Here is a 22,203-nt window from a genome sequence, read left to right on the forward strand (position 1 = left end):
TATGTCAAGTATTACCTATCTTTTTAACAACTAATATGCAAGAATAATGAAGAAGAAGCTGTCCCTTAGAAACTAACATAGTAGGAAAGCTAGACGAGCCTGGACTAGCAATAATACTTTAGACAGAATACCAAAATCATTGTATGTGAAAGAATATATAACTCCATCAATATGAAAAAAACCTGTGTAGACACTGGTAAGAGAATGCCAAAGACAAGGCACAGATGGCGAATTAGTCTTTGCAAAGCACTTACTTGGAAAGGAATAGCACCCTCAGTGCATGGATCCTTACAATTCAGCAATAAGAGCAAAAATGACTTTTATTGCATTCGTCTATCTACAGATATACACTCCAATTTACACATGGTAAACATAAATTTGAGGCTATGATCTGCATAAGAAAGAATATCCAGTGCTTGTATTTCCTATCCTGGGTTACCTCATCAGTGGGGTATTTCCCGGTTCTATCCATTTTCTTGAAGATTTCATAATTTTTTCTCTAGAGGTAATAGAGTGTCATGGCATATATGAACCGTGGTTTTATTCTCCATTCATCCTCCAGTTGGTTGACTGTGCAATGGTTGATGCAGAAGCTCCTAACTGGTCCAAGAGCCACAGAGACCAAGTGAGACCATTGAGAATAAGTGGCCATTGAGTGCTCAGCGCACTAAAGGCAGCATCTAAATCATCTGCCCAAAGGACCACAGGACATCTAGGAAGAGGAAGTGGAAGGGCTACAAGCGTCTGAGGAGTTCTGTGAGGATGTTGCCTTTTAGACATGGCATGCCCCGGCAGTCATGAGCACACAGTCGCTGTGAAGACCTACACAGGTCTTCACAACATTCCATGAGTAGGGGTGAGGCTCATGAGACCCCTCTCCTCCCTGAGGAGTTTTACCATATTTAATACATTTTATCATATGATGTCAAATATTGTCTTGGCATACAATCCAGTACCCATCATTCCTTTGTGATGAACTGAGCTGAAAATTCTGTCCACACAAAAGCCTACATATCAACGTTTATAGCATTCTTTAGAAAATAAATTTCCAAACTGTGGATGCAAGCATGGTACTCTTCAGTAGGTGAACAGTTAAACCAATAGCAATGTGTCTGGACAATAGGATACCAGGCAGTAAAAAGAAATGAGCTATCAAGGCATGAGAGCCCTATTAGAATTTTAAATGCATGCTGCTGAGTGACAGACATCTGAAAGACTGCCTACTATATGGTTCCAACTATATAATGCTTCATAACCAGCAAAATTATAGAGAGAAAAGAGATAGATAATAATGAAGATGAGAGTTATGAGTTATATGGTATTATAGGCATAATCTTCCCATGGCACTAATGAACTCCCAGTAGCTACGGTTGTTTGATAAAGTCAAGACTGGACCCTTAAACATTCTGTCATAAAGGCTGATGGGACCCAGCCAAGCCCTGCCTAGAAGAGCTAGTGGTGCTAGGGGATGCTGGGGAGAGAAAATGAGTGCTGTAGTCACTGTTAAGTTACTGGCCCAGTGAAGCCTGGTAGGTCACAATGTAAAGATAATAAACAAAACAAAATACATGAGCGTGGGGGTCTTGGTTAGAGAAAGGGGGCTCGTGGAATGGATAGAGAATGAGGCAAGGTGGGAGATGAGTGTGACCAGAATATAGTATATGTATTAAAGGATCAAAGAGTGCATTAATAAAAATTATAGGAAAATCTAAAAGAAGCGTGGGGTAGCAGGGAGAGTCCAGGGGTAGACACATGCTTAGGAGAAGAAAGATAAACATGGTACTTTTTCTACCGTGTTTTACTTTTAGGGTAGCGAACTTCCTGTGTGTGGCAGTATGGAAGTGAACTCATGCCATGATGCATTCACAGAAACACATGGTGTGCAAGAGTGTTTTCTGAGGCACCATACTGGTAGTGGTGAGTACTGAGGGTAGGGTGGAGGCTTGGGGAGGAGTGGGTATAAAAACAATCCTCTCTACTGTCCCCTTAAATTTTGTATAAACTTAAATTGGCTTTAAAACTTTTAAACTTTTATCTCCTAACTTTTCAAACATGAGAAACGCTCTGTGCTTGCTGGGGGCAGGTACTCCATTGACAATGGATAACTGCCTGATAAACGTTTATCCCCTTAGTGTTAAAGCTTGCACAAGAGGTCAAAGGGCTGATGGGAATTAGGGATTGAAAATGAAAGCTGAAAAGGAGAGGCAGAGACAGAGGAAGGGCAGAAAACCCTAAGAAAGGATATGGGATCTCTCCACTTTATCTCATTAGCTTGAAATGTGCCAAGGTTTCTGGGATTGAATTCTTACTTGACATCTGATAATAATGAGATCGAGACAATTGGCAGTGCTTCAGTTTTCCCCAGCCATGAGCCATGGGTACATTCTCCTACAACCTGACATCATTAGCAGCCCATTGCTTACCTAGAGCTAGCAAGGACCACTAATAAGCAGATTAGCATATAAAAGGGAACCAGGCACCCTATGAACACTGTACCTTGCCTTGCCCTGTTATGTCTGCAGTCTGCAAAAGATTTCACAACCTCTGGTTCTTATGATTAAAATTTGAATTCTGTAGTTTAAGCTAAACCAGGTTTTGCCTATAGTTAATTTAAAATGTCAGTCACAAGATAAAAGCAAGCTACGTACTTTTTAACTGCACTTTGTTAAAAGGTGAGATTTCTAAACTACATTTCTTTGAAACTATTTGGTTCTCCACAAATCTTGGTTTCAAATTATACTGAATTCTGCCTTTTGTTAGAATAGCAATCTATCTGAGACGGTATCTGTGGTGGCTTGAAGGTTTGGCCCCCATATTCATGTGTTTGAATGCTTGCCCCTTAAGCAGTGGCACTATTAAGAGGCACGGCCTTATTAGAATAGCCTTGTTGGGGTATGTCACTGTGGAGATAGGCTTTGAGGTCTCCTATCCTCAAGCTCTGCCAGCCCAGTATGGAATCCAGTCTCCTCCTGGGTGCCTTTGAATGAAGATGTAGAACTCTTGGCTCCTTCAGCACCATGTCTGCCTGGATGCTGCCATGCTTCTCACCCCGATGATAATGGACTGAACCTCTGAAACTGTAAGCCAGCCCCAATTAAATATTTCCCTTATGATCGTTGTCTTGGTCATGGTGTCTCTTCACAGCAATAAAACCATGACTAAGACAGTATCTCTGGGAACATAGAACTTGCATTTTTTAAATCCCCATACATTCTTTGGCATTTCCAATTTTAAGGAGCAATGTCCAGATTTCCTTTTCTTTTAATTTGGCAAGCACATTTTATACAAAAGGGACTTGGCTGAAGGTCTATAAATCATTCAGTGACTCGCTTTAGAAAACAGGTTTAAAGTAGTTTCTGGCACCAGAGACAACTATAATATATGCCAGGAGTTTGGCATTTCGAGCTGGGTAAGGTATAATACTTGGCTTCAAGTGTTAGTGAACGTTGGAAAAGGGTTGTATATATAGAACATTCTACTAGTGGCAGTTTTATGATGGGAATTCCTGTGGACAAGCACTAAAGTTTGTTGAAGATTCTGAGAAGGTACACATTACCCAGGACCAGAAAGACCTTCACAAGGAATGCACCCTCCAGTGACAAACATGAGAATTTCAATACAGAAATAAGAGTCTTGGACAAAGGAGATCATTGTATTTTCCATCCTGGAACTATCCACAGGACTACCAGCCAAGGGACTGGCACCACCTATAATGAGCTGGGACCTCCATGATCAGTTCCTGGTTAAGATGACCTATGGGCTGATATTGCTTGCCTACCACCTGATCTTATGCAGGCATTTTCTTATGTAAGGCTCCCTCCTCTCCAGTGATTTTAGCTTGTGTCAAGTTGACATAAAACTATCCACCACACAATTTTATACTAAGAAGCCAAGGCATTATTCTTTAAAAATGGGTAGACTGAAGTATGAGGGCCAGCATGAGCACAAGGTTAGCATGAGCTATACAGTTAAGTTTTAGGCAAGCCTGGCCTACATAGCAACAATGTGTCTCAGAAAACAAACAAGGCTGGTAAAATAGCTTAGCAGGAAAAATGTTGTTACCGTAAGCCTGGTGTCCTGAGTTGGATCCTCAGGACCAACTGGCAAAAGAGGAGAACCAACTCTCAAAGTTGCCCTCTAACCTCCATATCCATGCCATGGTTCATACACAGACACCCAACACAACACACACACACACACACACACTAAATGGATGCCAACAGATTTCTAATAGATGAAGGTTGCTGATGTACATTGGCGATGGCAACTTCAATGCTCCCGTTTGACTAATCTTTAGGCAAGTATCTTTAATAGAACTCCCTGAACTCTTATTCTGTAGAGCATTTATGTAAGCAGCTTACAATGATAATTTCTTTCTCTGACCTTTGAGATATAAACCTTTCTTATCAGTTTTATGGCTTAGCAATTTAAAAAGGAGGGAGGGATATCCAAACACTCATGAATACTGCTGAGATATGAACACCATGAAAGAGAGAGCCCTTGCCTCACCATCTATTGGTCGTACAGAACTTCCATTACTGGTACTATCACACAACCAGTAAACAAGGATGGGTTATATTACACTGCCCATCAAAATACTGACTACTTTTCTACAAGCTTAATCCAAGGCTTCAGAGAGCTCCTCACCTTTGTCTTTTACAAAATTTTACAAAAAAAAATCACCACCCAGTTAATACAAGAGACAGTTTTATGGAAAACAAGATGAGTTAGCAATTGAATGCAAGGGATAAGAATGCTGTCTAGGATGACGGTGCAATGAAACACACAAAGGGAGACAAACAGGAGACTGCTCCATGGCCAATTAATTAGGGAATGAGAGATAGGGGAGCAAAGGTCACTCGGGGATGGCATACACACATATGGGAGCACATCCATGTGACACACTTGTAACAGCCCGGTGGATTTGCAGCTGCAACCTTCAGCTGTATGGAAGAAGGTTCAAGAGGGGCAACAGAGACCTCAGAGGAAAAATGGTGAGAAAGAATTATATAAAATCAAGTAGACATGAATGATGGTGAATTACAAGACCACTGATAAGGCCATTTAATAATACCTAAAACATCAGCTCTTGAGTGTCAGACAGAAATTGCAGAAACATACTAATGGCTAGAGAGCAAAGATCAGAGGAAGGAGGAGGAAGAGAATCCTGCATCTCCCTAGACACCTTCCCGCTACAGCGAACACTGCAACATCTCTGGAGTTGGCCACCAATAAATACTTTAATTTTCCTCATTCCAAATCATCAGCAAAATGCACAAGGCTCATGGGAAAGTGTGTGTGGGGAAGTAAAAGCCCAGAATCGAAGGAACTATCCTAGCCTCAGCTCCTGGACAAAGATAAGAGATTCAAATGGAAGCCCAATGTTGGGCATTATTTACCCTATATTTGTTCTAATTTTTCTTCTTGTTTCTGGTGAACATGTTTTCTATGTTGTCAGTGACAACAAGAGATAAATCTCAAATGCCCTATCCTTCTGTTAGATAGTAAAGATCAAAAGTCTAGGTTGTATAATGTATAAAGTATAATTCCCTACCGCCATCATGAAATTATAGTTCAACAAAATGATCAATAATCTCCTGGAGCTCACATCCAGTATGAGGGCATGTTAGAATCAAAAACTACCTGGAAGAAGGAACTATGGGCACGCTATTATCTCAAGTAATTGAACTGAAGTAGGAAGACCTGCTCACTGTGGGTGGCACCATCCCTTAGGCATGATCTATGGGCATGCTAGTAGGATAATATCTCAATTAACTGACCTGAAGTGGGAAGACCTGCTTACTGTGGGTGGCACCATCCCTTAGGCATGATCTATGGGCAGGTAGGATATTATCTTAATTAACTGACCTGAAGTGGGAAGACCTGCTCACTGTGGGTAGCACCATCCCTTAGGCATGATCTATGAGCTAGTAGGATATTATATCAATTAACTGACCTGAAGTGGGAAGACCTGCTCACTGTGGGTGGCACCATCCCTTAGGCATGATCTATGGGCAGGTAGGATATTATCTTAATTAACTGACCTGAAGTGGGAAGACCTGCTCACTGTGGGTAGCACCATCCCTTAGGCATGAGTTCACAACCATATAAAGTAGAGGATGCAAGCTGAACATAAACATACATGTGTTCATTCTCTCTGCTCTTGACTGTGGATGAGACTTCAAGTTCCTTCTGTGGTAATCCCAACATTGATGGGATGTAACTGGAACCTGTGAGCTAAGATAAACCCATTCTCCTGAGTTGTTATTGTTAGGGTATTTTTATCATAGCAACAGGAAAGAAAGTATGACATCTAGTGTTAAATATGATATTTTTTTTCTTGACAAAAAGCCTTTGGCTGTGAGGTCCTATAATAGTCCAGGCAATGGGCAATGTAAGTTGTTTTTTTTTTCCTAAATATTCCATCAATAATATTTATAAAATGTTTACATATATGGGATAACCATTACTGGCAGTGTGTTTGGAAGAGAGACAGCAAATAGCTAACTGTGATATGGAAATAATTAGCCCCAGAGCCAAAGTCAGGCATACAAATAAGAAACTCCAGATCAAATACTCAAAAACCTAAATCAATAGTTCATAACTGCACCCAAAACTTAAATGCATGGAATGATGGTAACAGACACACTGGTCCAATTTCAGCATCATTTCATCGATTATCCTGTGTGGAGATAGCTAAGGTCAACGCTAAATAGAGTTACTGGAAACTTAGTCGTGTAGTTCTGAATTTCTGAGCTGATGGGACCCATATGGAAAATTAATGACAGTCTCTGGAAGCAAAGAGAGGAAGCCTTGTTAATTTGTGGGACAGGGCAGGTGACATCCTACAGAGGCCTCTCATTCTACTTCCAGGGGACAGCAGGAGGATGGCTGTAACGGTCAGATGCTAAGAAAGCATGCCTCTTTCCACTGGATACTGTGACGCTCGGGCGTGAGCCATGTAATGGGTACATCAATTTGTGGTTTTGAGTCAGTCTCCAAACAGCTTATTTTCAGATGATCTCATACATTTCTATCCCTGGCTCTGTTCAGTTCAGTGTCATTACCAGTTAACTTGATGCATGCAGACAGAATACCCATCTTGTTGAGAAGCAAACTCTGACTGAAGTTCTATTTACTGCCGGTAGTGTGAGAGTAGAAATCATGGCTGGAAATTCAGGCAATAGTTCATGCCAAAGGAACATCCAAGGTCAGCATTCATGTATATTCTACTAGTTTGCATTCTGAAGAAAGTAACATCTAGTCTTTTCTTCCTAGGTGGTAAGGAAGTCTGATCAAAACACGCACAGAGTGGGCCAAGGGGAGGGTTGAGTGGGTAAAAATGCCTGTCTTCAATCATGAATTCCATAATTTGAATCTTCCATGAGGAAAGGGGAAAACTGATCCCTACAAATTGTTCTCTGACTTCTATATGCTTACCGTGATGCATATGTCAACTCTACCCTTCCACCCACAAATAAACAAATCTAATTTCAAAATCTAAAAGCACAGAGAAAATCTTGGGGAGTAGTTCTCAAGTTGAACTCTAGGATACACAATAATTCTAGATACATCTATTTTATCCAGTTGATAAAAGGGGATGAAAAACCCAAGGATTTTGTTATGTTTTACATACATTATTTCAAGCATATTGTGGCTATCAGGTAAGTCTACAGACTGTCTCATATCCAAGGGTCATAGTGGGATTCCTCTGCCACAACTTCATTATATCTCAGCTTCTTATTTTGCCCAATATGTGGTCCTTGCTCTGCGCATCTGTAGTTTCCTCTTGGGAATATGCCATTAACCCAGTTAACTTCCTGTATGTAAAACTCAGTCTCGGGCTGTAAATCTCAGGGAGCCCCAACCTACAAACAAAAGTAGTGACCCCCCAACTCTCTTAAACAGCACATTTCTGTAGGTGCACTGATGTGTTCAGAAAGAAGCGGGGTATGTGCTACAAACTGCACTGCAACCGGGCAAGAAAGAGAAATATTTTGTTAAAATTCTTTCTCTGCATGTGACACTGTATGAAACAATGCTTCATAGATCCCATAGTCATGTATTTGTCCAATATAAGCAGCAGCTCCCAGTAAAGTAGGAAGAACAAAACAAATAAGCTTTGTGTGCACCATTATTTATTAGTCAGTATGTTGTCAACTAAGCTGTGGTAGCTATTGTACAACTTGCATAGTAATAAGATAAATCAAAGAGTAATAACTTCATGCCAGGGTCTCAGAAGAAAGTTTTCAGAAAGAAACCAACTACCACTTAAGTTTACATTCAATAACTGTCAATCTGGTGTGGTTGTTTGAGTGAGAATGGCTCTCATAGAATCATGTATTTGAATGCTTAATCCCCATTTGGTGGAATTGTTTGGGAAGGATTAGGAGGTGTGACCTTGTTGAAGGAAATTTATCACTGGAGGTGGGATTTGAGGTTTCAAAGGCATACATCATTCTCAGTTAATGCGCTCTCTCTCTCTCTCTCTCTCTCTCTCTCTCTCTCTCTCTCTCTTCTTCCCTTCCTCCCTCCCTTTCTTTCTCTCTCTCTGCCACATGTTTTTAGCCTTAACATGTGAACTCTCAGCTACTGCTCCAGTGTTTCCCTTTGACTCTATTAATGGAATACCCTATTCCTCACATGTGAACCCTCCACTGTCATAGTCTCTTTGTATGTTTCCCTATGTCCAGTCTTGAAACCTGATGGTCAGCCATGCTCGAAATAATACCAACAGCTTCTTCTCCCATTTTATTACAGGCCCTTTCCTACAAATCCACAATCACGTTCTACCCGTCTCTACCTAATTTGGATTTTGCTGTTCATTAAACATGGTAAGAACACTTATACCACAGGGCCTTTCAGCTTCTTATTTCTTCTACCTGGGGATACTCTTCTTTCAGGCATCTATATCTCTCTTTGTCTTTAGGTGCTCTGCTGAAATGCCAGTGCCTCAGAAAATCTCCCTGTGGTTGATTACCTTGAGGAAAGGAGCTACCAGCCACTGCCCTGCTTTCCTTTCCTTTATAGTACATTCTGCTGAGCTATACTATTTATTCCTCCTCTATAATGGCGAGCACTTTTATTCACTCTGCCATTGGCTGACACAGTGCTGCTGAAAGGATGAAAAGCAGTCCATAAATGTAAGTTAGATGCATGAACGGGTGATTTATCTGGAGCTGAAGATATAAAACTTGGTTGGGTTGTTTTCAACAAACCAAAGGGCAGTAAATTAAGATAACATCAGTTGAATGTGGAAAGGACTTTGGAATGCTTCCTGAACACTTAACATAGGAACCTCATTCTATAAAATACATTTTATATGGCAACATCAAAACCACTGTATAGAAGACACAGAAAGCACAGTAATTAGATGAGTATTCAGAATGCTGGCCTCCTACACAAATCCCTTATGGTTTCTACACATCAGTTGCTTTCTATCTGAGACGAGGTTAAGGATCCTACCTGCTACACAGGAAAGACAGAAGAGTTAAATTTCACAATATGTATGGAAGAGTACAGAAATCTCCTGGCTCAATATAATAAGGTTCAGTGAACCTTAAACTACTAGCATGCACACTACCACTTCATTTTAAACATAAATGATCAATACAGTCAAAGATAAAGGAAAGTGAGCAAAGAACTCTGGGAAAATGTCAATTTGTGGCCAGGAAACAAATGTTTGGGAAAGGATGGATCATGGCTTGCAGCGGACAAGCTGGAGCCATTTAGCTCCCTGACAGGTTTCAAATTGAAACGCCTTCCTCCATCAAATGAGTGCTAATCTCCCCTGAACAGCTCTATTGTCAACGTGTTAAATGAGGGGGAAATTAAATTCCAGATAGCGCAGTTCATAGAAAGAAATGTATCTTTTAGAAAAATCTTGAAACAAAATAGACTTGCACAATTGGTTAATGCTCATATTCTATGGAACTTTGGAAATGTACCAAGAAAACATATCAGAGAAAAAAATCAAGTCTAATGCAATTTCTGGACTTTTATTGTATTTGATTCCATTTGAGAAAGAGTTAGTTCAGCTGATACAGAAATTGAAGCCTGAAGATCAGCCGTTACCACAGTCACATGCTTTGACCTTAAGAGTTTCTTTTCGCATTTCTTCTACTAATATAGATTATATCCTCCATTCACATTTTGTGATGCTCTATAGGAAAACAGGTGCTTAGTCTTTCCATAGCTTACCCAGTCCTTAAAACAGACAGAAAAAAAAGCAATTCCCAGAATATTTCTATTTTGTTCTGTTTCATTTTTCAAACAACATTTTCTTACAGTAATAATGAGATAGGAGGGTAGGGCAGAGAGCAAAGTTTTCAAAAGCCCCGAAGGAAGCCTTATAAAATTAGTATAGGGGGAAAAGTTGGGAAAGAAGAAAACCAGAAATGTCTCAGCAGAGGGACTGGAGCCAGCTGGTGCCCACTGGAGCTCCAAAGAGTAACTTATGTTCATTAGAACATAAAACAAGTATGCCCTTGGTGGAAACTTAAGATGCTATTGAGATATGAAGTACATGAAGTCATAGGTATACTCAGAGGGAAGACACATTGAAAAGCCAGTGCTACAAAACTAGGCCAGAAAGACTGTTCAGTTCAGTTGGCATAGTGAGACTAATGAGTTAAACACTTCTATGCTCCAGCCTGCTTCCCACACCCCAGTGCCGTACCACCTGCTGACAGAGAGTCTGCTTCTGCCACAATGATGTGTTTCTTCTGTTCAAGAACTTGCTCTGGGCCCAAGAACACAGAACCTCTCTGGATGTGCCTTCTGACCCTGCAATGCTGCTATCATATTGAGTGGTCTATACTGTGCTGTGAGACGCCCTGGTCTCATCTGTCAATGCCCCGTAACAGTATGTAGCTGTCGGAAGCATAGATGCATGATGATTGACTTGCTCTGCCAGTGTTTCATACTGATTTCAACAAAGTCAAGCATGGCAAGTTAGAACAATGAACACTCCGGGGATTTGTCTTCTCCCCTTTTAAATATGCCTTAGACTTAATGACTTCCATATCTGATTTGACTCAAGGTCATGATATGCTTTACTTACTCCAAGAGATGCTTGGTTATGCCATGACATGGGTGACCAAGAATTTGAAACTAGACAGCCCAAAGACCTAGGGCTACTACTTTTAAATAAATAGATGGATGGGTGGGTGGGTGGATGGATGGATAGATGGATGGATGGATTGATGGATAGATAGATAGATCGATGGATAGATAGATAGATAGATAGATAGATAGATAGATAGATAGATAGTAGATAGATGATAGATAGATAGATAGATAGATAGATAGATAGATAGATAGATAGATAGATAGAAGTTAAAATGTGACAAGAAAATGACTAATGACATTCTGCTATACTCATAGATCAGTGCCTTACTCAGCCATCACCAGAGAAGCTTCCTTCTGAAGCAGCTAGGGACAAAGAGAAAGGCTCACAAGCAGACATTATCCAGAATATGAGAAACCTTGGAATATTCAGCTCTAAATGTGATGTCCTCATCAACACTCGGGGATCAGGAACCCTACAACAGGGGAGGCAGAAAATATCAGAGCCAGAGTGGATAGAGGACACCAAGAAAACAAAGCCCACTGTATGGACACAATAGAAGCTCATAGGAACACAGAGAGGAGAGAGATCGGGGGCACCATGCACACAGTCTGCCCAGGTCTGCACCAGGCTCTTTACATATGCATTATGGCATCCGGGTCAGTGTTCTGTAATGGGATTCCTGAGTGTGAGAATGAGCTGGTCTCTGTTTCTGGTGCCCTCTCTTGGGCTCTTTTCCAACTTCTAGTATGTCTTGTCGAATTCTGATGTGTTGATATTTCTTTTACCATACTTTATGTTATTATTATTCCTTATAAGCATGTCTATTTTCTAATGAGAGATAGAAAGGGGGTAGATCTGGATGGGAAAGGAGGGGAGGGGAGAGGAACTGAAGAAGTAGAAAGAGAAGAGACTATAAACTGTGTATATTATATGAGAAAAATATTTTCTTTTTTTTCTCTACCCTCTACAAGAAAAAAATATTTTCAATAAAAGAGACAAAATTAAAGAAAAACAATAGTAGCAATTTCCATGTCAAGTGTGGTGGTGGCAAATGCCAGCAAATCAAATATGATTTAGATATGAAGCCCTTCACCACAAAGGTCATTGTGCAGAAGCTTGGACCCCAATTGTCAGTGCTATTAGGAGGTAGCCATACCAGGATTACCTAGATTAGTCATCCAGTGAATTCATAGATGAATAGACATGATGGAAAGAAAGTTTTTGTTGGCATGTCTTTGATAAATACATTTTGTCTCTAGATCCTTCTCACCTCTGGCTTTCTGCTTTCTGACTTCCATAACATAAATGGCTCTGATCCAGCTCACTCTCTCTGACACAGTGAGCTGCCTCAGCACAAGTTCAGAGGCAGTGGGTCAGCTAACTACAGACCAAACACTCTGAACCCGGGATCAAAATAAATCCTCCCAGCATAAGATGTTTTCTTGGCCATTTTGTCACAAGGTTTAGCAACCAAAGCTAATCAAGCTACCAGGGTAACATCATCAGAGATGTCATGTGAGATCATGTCATCATCAGATGAGTCCTAAGGTAATGGGCCAGACTTTAAAAATTGTTAGTAGGAATATAAATTATTGAAATATGACAATTCTTCAAAAATTGAAGTATAATTGCTGTGTGACCCAGACATACTACCTCTGAGCACACCTAACCTGACGAAGTCTAGGTTGACTACCATACAGACACACACAAAGAAAGACACACACACACACACACACACACACACACACACACACACACACTCCCCAAACAAGAAAAAGAAAAGATAGTGGGTCAGGAAAGATATTTCCCTTCTGTCTTTCCATAACTCATAATTCTGATCAAACTGAATAAAGCAACACAGAAAGTCAGATTAGAATATATATTTACTGGACCTGAGGCCAGTCTCATCCAAGTCACTGGGTGCATGCCTAAGAAACTGTAACAGTCCAGAGGACACTGGGTAGATGTGACAGATTCAGGAAAGGTGGTTCCCTAGATTGGACCTTGGAACAGAACGCCTATGGATTTAATTAATCACGACCAAGCACTGGTCTTTGAGAAATATATTATAGCAATTAGTGTAAAGCTGGGACTGCCTGTCTTGTTTTTAAACTTTATGAATCTCATACAATTCTGGAATAAAAAGTTCATAAAGTTTGCAGGAGGGTTGACAGAATTGAAAAGTCCTGAATTGATAAAGTAACCCAGGCCCGAGAAAATGAATACTGTGTGCCTCCATGCAAAGATGCTGTTTGCTTTCATTTTTTTTTTCTAAGCATGCAGGTACTGGAGGGGTGAAAGGTTCCGTGGTGGCATAGGACTTGAGAAGAGCAACAGAATACATACCCTGTGGACTTGGGAAGCTTAGTGATGGGGACTGAAGGGTGCAGGCATAGAGTGGGAGAAGGAGAATGAAGGTCAGAGGTGGGTGGTAGGGAGAGCCAATCAGAGCAACGTTGCATGAACATTCCATAAGGAAGCCTACTAGTTTGAGTGTTAATTTAAAAGTAAAGAAACAAAATGTTCAATTTCAGACAGGCTATGTCAGAGGATGCATCTAGGAGCCTGAACTCAGAGCAGTGGAAGAGAAATTGTAATTATCTGGTCAGATAATCACATGTGAGCACGGTGCTGACATGTTTCACGGGTATGGATATCTTATCAGCCCAGCACACCATTGTGCACAAGTGTAATAAAAGCAACTTGAGTGAGTGTAGTTCTCCTTCCCACCATCCTGTCACGACACACTTGCCCCCATATCTGAGGGTTCATGTTCTGAGAATTCAAAATATCAAAACCTTTCCAAGCCGCAGTCGTTAAACGGTTCCCCATAGAGGAAGACGCTCTCAGCATTGGACTCCCCAGATCGATCTGAAATGTGAGCTGGTATAAAGGTCTTTCTTAGCGTTACCCTGCGTAGAATTCATTACACTAATTATCTATATAGTGTTTTGCACTGTGTTTGGCACCAAATTGACTAATGATCTAAAGCATATGGGAAAGAGATGCCCAGATCTTATGAAAATAGAAGTTAAAGTATTGCTCTATGGGTTTTAGTGAGGAATGCAGGGGCCCTGAGACCATCAGTGTCCTCCAGTCTGTTCTTCAAGGGGAAAAAGTGAATTGGACAGTGGTGGGCTATATAGCTTGCCTGATGTCAGACTATCCCCTGAACCTGATTCACGGACTTGCAGACTGATGTGCTGACAGGCAGTGAAGCTTTTAAACAATGCAGCCTCACCTCACGACGCCCACACTTGCAGATTTGCACAGCGCTATTGTGCTGTCAGGTTCAGCCTCGGGGGCTTTACATACAAGATTACACTTAGCCCCCGCCCCCGCACTCTATGAGGCTTCAATTATATTCTCATTTTAGAGAGGAGAGATCTGATCATCAGAAAAATTAAATTACTTTGCCAAGGTTGCAACTGAGATTCAAACACAAACATTCCTGGCAGTCTCTCGTAACTCGCTTACCAAGAAAATTCCATTAGTGCAGACGCCTAAATGCTCTAATTAGACTGTGGGCTTGATATTGTTAGTGCGAACCAATATACTGAGGAAGCATGCATGATGCATTGTAGGCATCCCCACAGCATCCATTACCCCGAGATGGTGCATATACAGGCTTCTTAACAGCGACTGCCTTTTTTTTCATTTGGTCCAAACTGACTTCACTTGCTTGTATTTTAGACTCTTGTGAATTACCACAGCAAGTCAAGATCCCTACGTTTCTTCCTTCAGGGCTATGGTAATCGCTTCTGCCTCCCCTGAAGATCTGCTTACCTGACATCTCAGATTCATCCATATAGGATAAGCTATCACCCACACTGGCCATGAGACAGTACTTACCACAGGGTCAAAATGTAATGTCTGGCCAATAGGAAAATTGTAACTGTACATGGGCCAAGGTTGTAAAAGGAAGCTGCATGTGAGCTGCTACAATGCTAACTGACGTCAGTGAGTGTGGGGAGTTAGAATGTTACAGGTTCAAAGCCAAACCTACCTGGCCATCTTAGTCTTTTTAATGGACAATCTTCTACCATCCCCTTGTATGTGACCGAAGACCCTGGTGAGGGGGACTCTAAACTGCCCCATGGAACTCCATGGGACAACTCCACTAAAACCCACCTTTACTCTCTGATGTCTTTCCCACTGGCCTCCCCTCACTTACCTTAAATATCAAAACTACTCCCTTGTGTGTCCCTGTTCTGTCATTAACTCTGTTGTCAACTTCATCCTTCTTCATAAATTCAACTCAAAATTCTAAAACTCTTCATGGCTATCTTGACTCATACCTGTTGATATTCCTTAAATAACACTTTTGATTCTTTGGATCTGCAGTCCTTCTGCAGTCTACCCTATAACTTAGATTGTCTCAGACTGTTCTTCAACATACACGGGCTTACGTGACAATGCCTTCCTGATACAGAGTCCGAATGCCGGCCTCTGCTGCAGAGACCCACGACATCCATCATCCCCTCCCACATCTCCTCCTTCTCTTTCCTTTCCTATAGAATCACATCTGTATCCCATTCCTCTGTATGCTGGTGTGTGTGTGTGTGTGTGTGTGTGTGTGTGTGTGTTTGTGTGTGTGTGTGTTAGAACATGGGCCTGCTACTTTTAGAGACTGGCCCCTCTAAGATATCACATCTGTGGCCTGCAGAAATCAGGCCACACATCCCTGCCAATTTTTTCTTGGGATAAGGGACTGATAAGCCCTGATGTGATGGCACAGATCTCAGTGGGAGAAGCAGACTGCAAGAGTCACAATAGTTTCTGCCTTCCAGGAACTTCTCTGGAAGCCAGCTCCTCCTGCCTTGCTCTCCGCGGGAGTCATTTTCCCTAAAGCTCTCATGTCTAACGTTCTCCTGCACCAAGCCCAGCCATGCTGCCTCAGATACGATGCTCCACTCTCACACTCTCTCACTTCAAGTCCACTCACCTCCCCTTGAGCATAAGGTTCTCTCTCCGATAAGGCTCACTCCTTCCTTCCTTCCTTCCTTCCTTCCTTCCTTCCTTCCTTCCTCCCTCCCTCCCTCCCTCCCTCCCTCCCTTCCTTCCTTCCTCCCTTCCTTCCTTCCTTCCCTCTCCCCAAAATTAAAAAAAAAAGTATTTATTTACAGTCCAAATGTTGCCACTTCCAGTTCCCCTCCCAGAGTTCTTCACCCCTCCCCCTCCCCTTCGCTTTTGAGAGGCTGCTCTCCCATCCCCCTTCCCAGGAGCATCAAGTCTCTGCAGGATTAGGCACATCCTCTCCCACTGAGGCGGGACAAGGCAGCCCTCTGCTAGTGTGTAGGGCTCCTTTCTTAGAGGTAACCTTCAACCAGCACTTTCCCCACTCCTGCCACTCTCACGTGTACAGTTTCTTGAAAATGTGGACTCCCTGGACCTTGTCCCTCTCCCTGTACATGCTCATGGTTTGCCATTTTGAACGTTTTCTCACAGAAACACACCGATGTTGAAATGAGACCCTTTCAGACAGTGCCTTGCTTCACTCTCCTTTAATCCAAAACTCTGTGATTCTCTTCCGATTGTCTTACCAATCCAAACTGCCTCCAGTCTCTGGGTTGAGCTTTGAGTCCAAACCTTTCCCACCACCTTGGGTCTTCTGCTCCCTTTCAACATCAATTTCTTTAACATGCTTGTTACTGCTCAGATGTGACAGTCCCTCCCCCAACACACACACACATACACACAACACATAGGACCCTGAGTCCGGGGTCTGTATCTCCAGAAAGCTTTTCTCATTTTCCCCAGTGGGGTTTTTGGAGAATAATTAAAGGTTCTATTTGTTTACTTAATAAAAAAGTGTAGAATTAGCTGTTATCAAAAGTGAAGTGTAAGAAACCTGGGTAGGATTCAGATAGAATTTTGACCTCACTCAAATTATTATGTGTATCAAACTGTAAGTCCAGTTAAGTCTCTTTTGTAGCTAGAACTACAACTGTGTCGAAAGCTGTTTCTCCTTTCAAAGACTGTGTAATTACCTCTGTGCTGTACTAGTGAACTGAATCATTTGAATATGCCATTTGGTTGGCAGTGATAATTTTCTGTTGTCATTATAAGAGATTCGGTTTAAGTTTTTCCTTATATTCTCTCTTCCTATCTTGAAAATCATCACTTTTACCCTGAGAACTAATGAATCATAAGCAGTGAAGACACAATGTTTTAAGTAATAATTAAATTTATCAACAAGTGCCGGAGGGCGAGCTGTAGAGCATTTTTATACCCTGTGCTTGTATATTAATTAGAGCTCGGTCCACGGGAGAGAAGGAGCTTAAGGAAGAGAGATTTCTGAAAGCATCTGAAAGAGTAAAGTAGGCTTTCTGTCTGTTGGAAGAAGCAGAACAATAAGGTGCACTGGATTGCCAGGGAGCCCTGAGTTGAAGATGGCAGCAGGGCTTTGTTACCCAGCAAGCATCCAAGGTTTGTAATCATATTAGATTACCATCTAGACACACGCATGGGCAACAATTATATAGCGGTGGCAAACAGCCCACGGTGCCTGGATAAATCACTCAGTTCTGCTATCAAGAAAGAAAACTATCATTTTAAATGCAGTATTACTGCCACTGCTCAGCTGACACTTTGTTACCAATAAATGAATGCTTCCGGGTGGATTCAGTTTGTTTGTTTATCTGGAATGCAGATCAGGGAACATTTTCTGGGGCCCTTTCTATCTATATGTGTTTCAGGAAGTTCGTTTAATTAAGACTTCTGAAATGATGTCTTTTGGCGTGCACTTCGCATATGAACTTGAACTGGCCTTCACTCTCGTTCAGCCTGAGCGCTGTCAGCCATTCTGCAGATCTGTAGTCAGTCTCGAGGTAGACTTTTTGCAAGGCAAAAGAACCAGTCAGTAAATCCTTAGCCTCAAAAGCTAAGCTTCTTCTGTACCCACGTTTTACAAGCCTCACCGCCATTTGTTATAAGCACAAGGGCTGACTTTGCAGTTTTTCCTCCCAATTGATTTTCCTTTCAAACTCAGATCTTTAATATAACTCCTTTCTGTTCCCCTTTAAGAGTTCACTCATTCCCTTGGCTTCCAGAGATACCGCTGAATTTATCTGTCCCGTGCTTATGCCAAGTTACTGTTCCCAATTTAAGAAGTTTCCTCAGATAAAAGTTTTATTATTTAAGATAGGATGAGTCAAGAAAGCCCTTGCCAGGAAATGTCATCTTCCTGGAAAAACTCAAACCACAATGACCTCCAGCAACAATGGACTGATAGGGGTGTGGAGGAGATAAAACAGATAATTGAACGTTACAGATAAGCCTCAAAATTCCTGTCAGCCAAAACCTTCAGCTGTACCCTACTCCCAGCTAAGTTCTCCATAGAAGCTGCAAAGAATGACTTGAGACGCATTATCTCTTATTGGTTTTTTTTTTTTTTTTTTTTTTTTCGGAGCTGGGGACCGAACCCAGGGCCTTGCGCTTGCTAGGCAAGCGCTCTACCACTGAGCTAAATCCCCAGCCCCTCTTATTGGTGTTTGATAACTGGAAGCCTTTAGTGTTTTAATAATCGGAAGCTGTTAGTTTGGAACCCAGGAAAGGGGAGGTGTGGAACGCTGCTGTTCTCTGTGAGTAGTTTCTGAAACTCAGTTCAATTCAGCTGTAGCCAGACCTTCTCCTACACGCCCCGCTCCTCTGTCAGTGGGTTAAATTGGACTTTGTACTAATCTGTCCCTTACACCCTCATTTATATCAGAAAACAGAGTTCACAATGGATTCTTAACAAAAAGGAAGAAATTCAGAGACTCAGGGAATGACTTCTGTTCTTCGGTTCACATTTTCCTGCCAAAGAAAAGAGATGGAGGGACAGAGCAGGAGGCCCACAGAGACGTAAGGTACTGATGTCTGTGCCAAAGGATGCTCACCGAAGCAGACAGCAGACCAGAGAGTCTAAAAAGGAGTCTCCTCACAGAATTTCTCAGAGGCTCCATGAGCAACCTACCAGGAAAAGGCTCCTTACTCACTACCATCTGCAGATCCCAGAAACCCTGACAACCAACTAAAAGATCTTCCTTGAGGATTTCCATTTGATAAAGCTCATTCCAGTTCGGTCTTAAGGAAGCAGAGTTTGGAAGCCACTCTCCCAGGAATACTTTGCTGCCCTCCCTCCCCAGCACCATTTCCCCTAATGTTAAGCACTGGCCTCTTCTACAATTCAGGTCCACTGTGGGCCAATTGATACTGGGCTTGACCAAGCTTTGGTTTTACTAAGTCCCTTCTTTCTAGTGACACCCATGTCTCTTTTCTTGAGTACTGGTCTTCCCTTACCCCATTTTATTGCACCTAACTATTGGTTCCCACAAGTAAGAGGCATCTTAACTCGAACCTTAATACATGTAGCACCTACAATATCAATTTAGTTACGATGTCTAAACATCAATCATGGTGTAGAAACTGATCTAAAATAGTGATCAGAATATAAAAAATGTCCAGTAAGTACTGTTTGGTGACACAGATTAACAATTAGCTGTGCCTTCAAGGATACACAAGGAATATAAACCCTCACATAATTCATAGGTTGACTCAAACTACAACTTCAGAAACAGACCTCCTTATAATATAATCAATGAATCACCTCATCGTCACATTCCAGGATCATGGTCCTTGGTGCGACATCCTACAACAGTATAGGAGCTGAAGGGATGGGTGGGCCTTTCCAGATAACTCTACTGATGACCAGGAAAACACGTGAACCATTTCACAAAGCAAGCTCCATCAAGAAATTTGTGGAGGTTCCTGGTGTTTCTGTGTCAACCTGTAGATCTCATTTTAGATAAAGCTGAGACTACAGAGGTGCGTAAACCAAGAGCACACACATCACAGCACCCAGCTTCGCCATTTCTCTTCACCTTTCCCATTTCCTTGGCTCATAGGAATTTTCACCAGGAGCTTCCCTGTTACCTGCACTCCCATCTTCCCTTCTCCAGCTCTAGTTTTGGATGGGAGGACCAATGACTCTACTCATCAACACACGGAAGAACAGACACCAAAGAGACTCACCAAGTGCCCCTTAGGTACTGGTAACTTACACGCTTCCCGGAGTTTCTCCTTGTCATAGTGGAGTCCTTCATAGTCTTGTAAACTGATTTTGTTCACGCGGATCCTCAGGCGATCTGGGACAGACTGGGGACTGCAAGACAAGAACCGAGTGGTCAGATATAGTGATGGAGTGGAACTGGAAAGTGAGAAAGGGTCCTGGAGAGACTAGGGGTGATCGAATCTCCTGTGGGTTAAAAGGTCTGTTTACAAACCAGAAAAACCATGAAAGTTATCTAAAGAGTCCTTTCCCAGAAACTTAATATAACTGCACTTTAGGTAAGAACATGGGACTAGGAATATTTGCTATTAGTTTGCCAAAACTTCAAATAAGATCATGCATGTTGTTGTATAATAAATAATAACAAATAATGAGAACATGTTAGTGGTCCAAAATAGTAGTAAATATGTCTATAGTAGTCAACGCTGAAAAAAATGTACTTACTAGGCACAAAACTAGGCATCTAGAGTACACAAGACCAAGGTTGAGATTTCCCATCCTGTTGAGGAGTCTTTGAAAGCACCACTCAGTTAAGGGATGATATAAGTTGAAGCTGCCTGTGAGGTGCCTTGTAAAGAAGCACACAGTCATGCTGAAAGAACTCTTTCAGGCTGGCCCAGAAGGTGTTTTAATTACTTAATCAGGAAACCACATTCACTGAGGCACCATGTTTGCCTGCCTGGATTCTGTGTCTTAAGTTACATCTTCAAGTGGTATAATCCTAGGCCTGAGTTGAATGAAAACAAACTAAATGGTTATCACCTCCTCTATGGAGCAATGTATTCCTTTTGGTCCATGAGAATAATTTAGTTTCATTGGTTGAAAAAAAACTTTCTCAAACACAAGAACTGCTGCTTATTTTGTTTTTAATAGTAAATCGTAATAAACATTGCCAACAATAGAAAGGGAGAGATAAATTTTATGTTTTTCAATGTAAGTGTATAAGTCTACAAATTCTAGCAGGTTAGCATACATGAGGTACACTGTATTGAAAAGGTGCCAATACAAAACCACACAGAGGCTAATCCTGAGCAAGCCCTGGAGACCGATGTGATGGCTGGGTGGTCTGTAACTCAAAGTATGACCATTGGGTAGCTAATCTACTGACATTGTGCTGGTTATGGTGGAGGCCCAGGGAATAAATCTGACATGAGTATATTAGTCATGATGAGAAGAGAGCTAGTTTGATGAAATAGCTACAGATCAGTAGACCAGACCTACTGTCATATGCCTACAAGCATCATTTCACCAACTGATTAAATGTTGGTTTCAAAATATAAAGTGATTTTTAAGGTCACATAGCTCTATATGGCAGAGGTAGTTCCCAACACTCATTCTGGCCTTACTATTATATACTACTCCTCTGAGACACTGAGACCATGAGACTACAGATAAATAAAACCAACAGTCCTTGTCTAAGACAGCAAAGCCATTACAAGGTCAGCTGATCTCTAACTAGTGTCAAGAGGGTTTTATTTGTCAGTGATAAATAAATAAAACGTGAGGTTTGTTAAGTAAGCTGTGACACAGCCTAGCAAGAAAACATGAGGCAGGTGTTGTGAATGGATGCATAGATCTATATTGACTTAAAAGAGAAATTTGGCTATGACATCATGGAAAACCATATATGGCTTAAATTCCTACTTTTAAATTGTAACACTTAGAAGTTTGTGAGTGTAAAAGAAATGTCTGCACATTCTGTGATGACAGGCAGGAGGTGAGTATAGGGTGGAATGAGTTCTGTGTAAATATTCTTTAGAGATAATGGTGGATCAAATGCCACTGAGCACTAGTTGTCTTCAGTAGTCCAGTGCCAACAGGTCTAGAGACCTTGTTAGGGAAATAGTTGCCAACTATAGACAAAATGTAGAGAACTGATGGCCAGTCCTTGCTCCTACTTCCATGGGTAACACCCACCCCAGCCCCATCAGAGTCTACTCCCTGTCTGCCCACATTAACTCCTGGCTTCACAGTTTTGCCCACTGACTCCACCCCATACGATGCTGCCTCTGGAAACACTAAGCTCCATGAAACCCTCTAGGGACATATTATAGGATCAACTGTTTGAATAGGGTTTTGT

General features: G+C 41.6%; 1 protein-coding gene across 10 annotated transcripts in view; it reads right to left on the reverse strand.

The window, feature by feature from the left end:
* Dgki (diacylglycerol kinase, iota) overlaps positions 1 to 22,203 on the reverse strand; it is a 461,894-nt gene that overhangs the window by 114,920 nt on the left and 324,771 nt on the right. For all 10 annotated transcript variants that reach the window (XM_039108368.2, XM_039108367.2, XM_039108371.2 and 7 more), the window contains one exon: positions 20,116 to 20,216. In XM_039108368.2, coding sequence (XP_038964296.1) covers positions 20,116 to 20,216 — 101 coding nt within the window. The remainder of the gene's footprint in view (positions 1 to 20,115; positions 20,217 to 22,203) is intronic.

This window comes from Rattus norvegicus, chromosome 4 (genome assembly GCF_036323735.1).
Source record: "Rattus norvegicus strain BN/NHsdMcwi chromosome 4, GRCr8, whole genome shotgun sequence".
Classification (NCBI taxonomy): Eukaryota; Metazoa; Chordata; class Mammalia; order Rodentia; family Muridae; genus Rattus; species Rattus norvegicus.